The sequence below is a fragment of the Nannospalax galili genome, unplaced genomic scaffold, assembly GCF_000622305.1.
Source record: "Nannospalax galili isolate Female #2095 unplaced genomic scaffold, S.galili_v1.0 scaffold218, whole genome shotgun sequence".
Taxonomy (NCBI): Eukaryota; Metazoa; Chordata; class Mammalia; order Rodentia; family Spalacidae; genus Nannospalax; species Nannospalax galili.
The window spans coordinates 4,392,451-4,400,163 of NW_008343207.1; the positions used below are offsets into that span (position 1 = coordinate 4,392,451).

General features: G+C 40.4%; 1 protein-coding gene across 5 annotated transcripts in view; it reads left to right on the forward strand.

Annotated features, from left to right (window-relative positions):
* Rad9b (RAD9 checkpoint clamp component B) overlaps window positions 1-7,713 on the forward strand; it is a 42,954-nt gene that overhangs the window by 28,866 nt on the left and 6,375 nt on the right. For 4 of the 5 annotated variants that reach the window (XM_017799718.1, XM_017799720.1, XM_017799721.2 and 1 more), the window contains 3 exons: window positions 3,990-4,096; window positions 4,188-4,252; window positions 6,210-6,401. In XM_017799718.1, the coding sequence (XP_017655207.1) occupies window positions 3,990-4,096; window positions 4,188-4,252; window positions 6,210-6,401 (364 nt within the window). The remainder of the gene's footprint in view (window positions 1-3,989; window positions 4,097-4,187; window positions 4,253-6,209; window positions 6,402-7,713) is intronic. The other variant, XM_008839398.2, reaches the window with a different exon arrangement.

Sequence of the window (7,713 nt, forward strand, 5' to 3'; positions counted from 1 at the left end):
TACTTGGTGGAGATACATTATTTATGTTTTTCGTGTTATTATTTTTTCTCTGTGACTTTGACATGTGGATTTTTATCCTAGTTTCTGATTCTTGTGTAAGACTCAAGCCTTCCTTTGTTGAGTTTAGATCTGCTTCTTTTTGTAAACTTTATGTGCCTTTGTGGTTTACTTGTTGGGCATGAAAAGCTGGTTGGTCTAGGCTTCAGGTTCTCTCTTTTGATTTTATATTGGAGTGGCCAGATTGCTTTTGTCTTCAGGAGTTCCCACAGAGGCCCAAGTGAGATGAGGCTCAGATGCTCTCAGGCTTTCTCCTAAGGTCTGGGTCCCTCCAGGAAAGATGCTGCCCTCAGGAATTTGGGGGCTGGGCTGGCCTGGGAGTAGGGCCCAGGAAAGATGCTGGTCCAGGCTCTTCTGACTTTCATAGTTTGCATTGAAAAGTCAGCTGTAATTCTAGCTGGGCATGGTGGTGCATGCCTTTAATTCCAGCACTTGAGAGCAGAGGCAGGCGGATCTCTGTGAGATCCAGGTCAGCAGGCTGGCCTCCAACTCACAGAGATCTGCCTGCCTCTGCCTCCCGAGTGCTGGAATTAAAGACATGTGCCACCACACCTGGCAGGTCTTTGATTTCTTATTCCTATTTTTCCCCTTTAAACATCATTTTGTGTGTGTGTGTGTAAAATTATAAGGCTGGGCATGGTGGCGCACGCCTGTAGTCCCTGCACTTGGGAGGCAGAGGCAAGTGGATCTCTGTGAGTTCAAGGCCGGCCTGGTCTACATAGTCAGTTCCAGGACAGCTGGGGCTACAGGGAGACCCTGTCTCAAAAAGAATTATATATTAAATGTCATTTTGTGTGAATATATATATATATATACATATATATATTATATAACATAACCTGTTTCACTACATAGTGAAGTTCCAGTCCAGCTGGAGCTGGAGGGAGACCCTGTCTCAAAAAGACAAAAAGACAAAATGAAAAAAAAAGTCAGCTGTAATTCTGATGGGGTTTCCTTATATGTGACTTGTTTTTCTCTTGCAGTTTTCATTATTCTTTTTCTGTATTTTTACCATGATATGCCATGGGGAGTTTCTGTTCGAGTCCTGTCTATTTGGTGTTCTGTGTGCTTCTTGTATATGTATGGGTATGTTTTTCCTTATTTTAGGGAGGTGTCTATAATTCTGTTGAAGATCTGGTCATGCCATTAACCTGGGATTCTTCTTCCTCTATGCCTATGATGTGTAAATTTGGTCTTTTCATGGTGTCCCACATTTCCTGCATATTCCATTCCTGTGTTTAATTTTTTTTTCTTATACTTTATCTGAGCCGTCCAATTCTTCAACTTTATTGTCCAGTCTTGATATTGTTTTCCATTTCATTCATTCTGTTGGTGAGATTTTCTCCTGTCATTTCAAATTGGTTTATTGAGTTTTTCAATTCCTTCTCCATTTCAGCCTGAGTTTTCTTTAATATTTCTACCTCTTTTGTGAATTCAATTTTCAAATCCTGTATTGTTTTTGTCATTTCATTCATCCATGTATTTGTATTTTCTTGAGCTTCAGTCAGAAGTTTATCCCTATCCTCTTTGAGTTCTTTGAGTTGTTCATGCATTCTTTAAATTTGTTAAATTCTTTGCTCTTGTTTATGACTGTCCTTTTAAATTCTGTGTCCTGGGTTTCCTCTAGGAAGTTCTCTTTGTAGCACCCTTCTTTAGGGCTGGTGGTGTTTGGTGGGGACATACTATTTTGGTTTTTCATATTATTATTTTTTCTTGTGGTTTGGGCATGTGGATTTCTTTCGTTGCTTGTGATTCTGGTATGAAACTCAAGCTTGCGTTTATTGTATTCTGTTTGTATTATTGATGTTGCTTGGTTGCTTTCTGATCAGGTATGAAAAATTGGTTGGTGTGGTCTTCAGGTTTTCTTCTTTGATTCCATATTGGAGGGACCAGATGGATCCAGGCAGGCTACTCAGGAGCTCTCCAGGAGGGCGAAGGAGCCCTAGTTAGTTAGTTAGAAGGAGCCCTGGCTAGTTAGCTACATTCTGTAACCTCAGCTAGATGGGACCAAGACTCAAGGAGAGGCAATGAGAACAGAATGGGCTGGCCCCTACTAGCTAGCAGGGAAGCCTAAGCCCTGGAGCAGTGGGGAGGGACTGGAGATGATCCCAGAGCAGGGGGATGGGTGCAGCAGGATTTGGGCAACTCACCCCAGGAGAAGGGCCTTTTTTTTTTTTTTTTTAAAGTAGAATCTCACTGTGTAACTCAGGGTGGCCTCAAACTTGTAATCCTCCTGAGTGTTAGGATTATGGAGGCTGTCACCATCCCTCACTTCTTTTTATGTGTATGCATGTGTTGCCAGCATGTAGGTCAGTGCACCCATGTCATGCAATGCCCGAGGAGGTAGAAGAGGCTGTCGGATCCCCTGGGAATGGAGTTATTGACAGTTGTTAGCTGCCATGTGGGTGCTGGGATTTGAACCTGGGTTCTTCTGCAAGAACAACCAGTGTTCTTAACTGCTGAGCCATGAGCCATCTCTCCAGCCCCTTTACTCATTTTTTTTTTTTTCTTCAGTTGTTGGGTACTGAACCCATGGCCTCACACATGCTACATTAATACTCTACCACTGAGTCTCCATTCTCTCTCTCTCTCTCTCTCTCCCTCTCTCTCTCTCTCTGTCTCACTCTCTTTATCTCTCTCTGACCCCTCTATCTCTCTGTCTCTGTCTCTGTTCTGTCTCTGTCTCTCTCTTTCTGTCTCTCTGAGACAAAGAAGAAAAAAAACCCAGGCTGCCTTGGACTGGTGGCAGTCCTCCCACCTCTGTCATTTAAGTGTTGGGAGTATAGGCTGTGAGCCACTGTGCTTGGCATCTCTTTTTAGCTTTTGAGACAGCATCTCACTAAGTTGTCCAAAATGGCCTTGAACCCAAAATTCACTTTTTAGGTCATGTTTTTACAATAATATGATACTTCTATTTTATCTATTAATCCATTGGGGGTTATTTTTGAGGGGTTTTTAATTTTTTTTTTTTTTTTTTTTTTTTTTTTTTTTTTTTTTTTTTCTTTTTTTTTTTGTCTTTTCGAGACAGAGTCTTCCTGTAGCCCCAGCTGTCCTGGAACTCACTATGTAGACCAGGCTGGCCTTGAACTCACAGAAATCCATCTGCTTCTGCCTCCTGAGTGCTGGGATTAAAGGCATGCGCCACTACGCCTGGCGGGGTTTTTTAATTTTTAACATTTAAAACAACATAGGATATAATTTAGCAAATAAAATATAACTTGTTTTTATATGTAAACTATATTTATAGTAGTTCCTTTTAGAATTAGTGTTAGCCATGCATCGTGGCCCAGGCCTGTAATCCAAGCATTTGGGAGATAGAGGCAAGAAGATCTGGAGTTCAAGGCCATAGTTAATTTGAGGCCATCCTGGGCTATAAGACCCTGTCTCAAGAAAAACTTTTTTAGAAAAGGAAAGAATTGGTTAGTTTCTGTGGTATTCTGGTTACTTATTGCTCTTCCAAGCATATCAGCTTGGGATAGTCCTTTGTTATCTCCTCTCAGGACCCTACAGGCTGGTTGCCCTCAGCTCTGAAGCTGTTGTTGCTTAAGGGTCTTACGCAACTGTAGTTAGAGAGTGGATGGAGCTAGGATCATTCACACAGTGAATGCAGGCAGTTCAGCTGGGCTGCTAACCCTGAGTCCCTGCTCCACCTACCCTAGTGGCTGAAGTGTAAGAGACTGGAGACAAGAAGTGGAGGTTGCTAGTTCCTTGAGGTCTAGACCCCAAAACTGATCACTTTGTCATTTCCTATTGACCAGACCAGGCACAGAGCTACCCAGATTCAAGGGGCAGGGATGGAGACTTTAACCCCACCTTTAGGGAACGACAAAGAATTTGTGGCTATTTTTAACTTAGGTTATATTTTTGTATTAAAACTTAACAAATGCCTCTAGGACCCATGTGATTCTTTATTTTCCTATAACATTAAACAGATTTAACAAGTTCCGTGTACAGTGAGATGTTTTTTGGCCCAGAAGAGTTTGACTTCTTTCAGGTTGGATTTGATACTGAGATAACATTTTGCTTTAAAGAACTGAAGGTAGGCAAACACGTGTCAAATTTAAATTCAAAATTTCACTGGTACTTTTTAAAAATAAAGACTTAACTACTGTCTTTTCTTCTTCCTTCAGGGGATATTGACATTTTCAGAAGCTATACATGCTCCTATATCCATCTATTTTGACTTGCCTGGGAAGTAGGTCCTTGAGAACTTTCTTGAATTTGTTTCTTTTCTTTTGTCAAATATACATAACAAACCCTTCTGATCATAGTGAAATTGATTTACACTACAAGAGCTCCTTAACTTTGCTCACAACATTTATCAAACTAAAATTTTGAAAGATACCATAAATTGGTATTTTAAAATTGGTAATTTGGCTGTCATGGTGGTACACACCTTTAATCCCAGCATTTAGGAGGTAGAGGCAGGTGAATCTCTTTGAGTTCAAGGCCAACCTGGTCTGCATGGCAAGTTCCAGGTGAGCCAGGGCTTCAGGGAAACCTTGTCTAAAAAAAAAATAGTAATTTAGAGGCTGGAGAGATGGCTCAGTGGTTAGGGGCACTGACTGCTCTTGCAGAGGACCTGGGTTCAATTCCCAGCACTCACATGGCGGCTACAAACTGTCCTTAACTCCAGTTCCAGGGGATCTGATGCCCTCTTCTGGCCTCCGAGGCATTGTACGACACGGGTGCACTCACATGCATGCAAGCAATACACTCATACACATGGGATAAAAATAATAAATAAAATATATTAAAAAAATAGTAATTTGGCCAGATATGGTAATATGTGCCTGCAATCCCATCACATAGGATGTCAAGGAAGCAGGATCAGGAGTTCAAGGAGTTAAGGCTAGCCATGGCTACACAGTAAGTTCGAAGCCAGCCTGTGCTATGAAACACTGTCTCAAAAAGATTAAAAATAGCCAGATGTGGTGGCGCACGCCTTTAATCCCAGCACTCTCGAAGCAGAGGCGGGCAGAACTGGATCTCTGTGAGTTCAAGGCCAGCCTGGTCTACATAGTGAGGTCCAGGACAGCTGAGGCTATGGGGAGACCCTGTTTCAAAAAGACCAATAAATAAATAAATAAATAAAATAAATAGATATTTTGAGAAAGACAGATTCTTCTGCAGTATGAAACATTTGACTCCTGACAAAGTTTTCTAATTAGAAGATTATACATTGCTTAAATGAGTCAAATTTCTATGTATGTAAATCCTTTTTTTTTTAATTTTTATTTATTTATGTGTATGCGTTTATTGCCTGCATGTGCACCTGTGTCATACTAAGCCCATGGAGGACAGAAGAGGCTGTCAGATCCCCTGGAACTGGAGTTACACACAGTTGTTAGTTGCCATGTGGGTGCTGGGATTCGAACCCAGGACTTCTGCAAGAACAACCAGTGTTCTTAACCACTGAGCCATCTCTCCAGCCCCCCAGTGACATTCTTTACAGAATTAGAAAAAAAAATCCTAAGATTCATATGGAAGCACAAAAGACCTCAGATAGCCAAAGCAACCCTGAGCACTATTATATAAGACAATATTATAATATATAATAAAAGCTTTAAAACATTGAAGAGGGGCTGGAGAGATGGCTCAGTGGTTAAGAACACTGGTTGTTATTGCAGAAGACCTGGGTTTGAGTCCCAGCACCCACATGGCAGCTAACAACTGTCTGTAACTCCGGTCCAGGGGATCTGACAGCCTCTTCTGTCCTCCGCAGGCATCGCACAACACAGGTGCACTTACCTACACGCAGGCAATACACACATAGACATTAAAATAAATAAATAAATAAAATACTAAAAAAAACCCGGTTTATTTTAAAAAGTGTTTTGCCTGAATGTATATATGTACCATGTACATGCAGTGCCTGTGGAGGTCAAAAGAGGGCATCAGATCCCTTGGAACTGGAGTAACAGTTGTGGGCTGCCATATGGGTGCTGGGAACCGAACCTGGGTCCTCAGTAAGAGCAGCCAGTGCTCCTAGCACTGAGCCATCTCTCCCACCCCCTGTATATAAATGTTTAGTGTATAAAAGTAAAATTTTATCAGACTGGCTCCTATGATTGCTAAGGGCTTTTCAGCTCTTTGGACTGTTAAACTGTGAAAACACAGAACATCTAATTGTACTGTTTCCTTTATTCTAGGGTTCAGTATAATTTTTTAAAGTGTTCCTACTGTCCATCAGAAAATGAGTGTTATTTTTGCCATCTTTTTAGACCAGTTATTCTAAGTATTGATGACATGCTGCTGGAAGCTAACTTTATCTTGGCCACATTATCTGATTACCCAAGTAAAGCGTCTTCACCACAATCACTGTGTCTTTCCCAGGCGAGAAGGTAAAGCTGTGGTGTTTTTTTTGTTTTTGTTTTGTTTTGTTTTATATTTGTGTGTGTGTTCATGTATGTCAGTGTGGGTATTCATCTGCCACAGAGCATGTGTGGAAGTTGGACAAACTTGGGCATTAGTCTTTGCCTTCTACTTTGACACAGGGTATCTTGCTGTTCACTTTTGCATATACCAGACTACCATATGAGCTGCTTGGGATTCTCCTGTTTCTGCCTCCTATCTTGCCATAAAACCACTGGGATTACAGATGTGCACTAATCCATCTGGCTTTAGATGGGTTCTGAGGAGATGGACTCAGGTCCTCATACTTGCAAAGCAAGCACTTTACCCACTGAGCCATCTCTTCAACCCAAAGCCTGCATTTTAATTTTATTCTGAAACAATTCAGGGATATCCAATTAGGAAACAATTGAGAAGTGAAACAGAGGATCATAAAGTCAAGGTCAATCTTAACTACTAGCCTGGGCTATGTGAGACCCTGTCTCAAAACACAAAACAAATCAAAGCGTAAGAGTGTTAAGTTTCACAGGAAAGTTTGCATTTATTACCTAGAATTCTGCCTCAGATGTAGGGGTGGCCATTAATTGTCAATCTTTCTCTTTCTTTCTTTCTTTCTTTCTTTCTTTCTTTCTTTCTTTCTTTCTTTCTTTCTTTCTTTCTTTCTTTCTTTCTTTCTTTCTTTTTTCTCCTATGACTCTTTTGAAGGAGTAAGATGTGCTTCACTTTAAAGTCACTTTAAAATCACTTTAAAGTTACTAGGGGAATGTGAGAAGTAAAAAGAAAACTCACCTATAATTTTGCGACTTAGAGACAGAGTCATTAACATTTTGGCTGAGTGTTTTCTTCCAGACTTTTTATTTTGCACATAGTTATCTTTAATTTTTGCACATTAAAAATTTTTATTGATGATTTACTAAATACCAGGCATTCTTCTTGCTGAAGAACTTATAGCTGAATATTTGCTTGTACTAAATGGTAGGTTCCTGCTCCTCCTTCCAAAATGTCTGTTTGAATTTGTACTTAATGATATGTTTGATAAGATGCTGGATCTGCCTTTAAATATATTTCTCATCTACATCTAGGACACACACATAAGACCTTTCTAAACCTTCAAGCCAATCTCAAACTTCTCTGAATATGTGCCAGTTTACAGAACACGTGGGCATATAAAATGCTTCTATTTTTATTCTGAACTTGTATTTGTTGAAGAAGGGGACTGTATTAGTCAGGGTTCTCTAAAGAAACAGAACCAGTAGAATGAATAATATATACGCATGCATACATACATATATATATGTATAT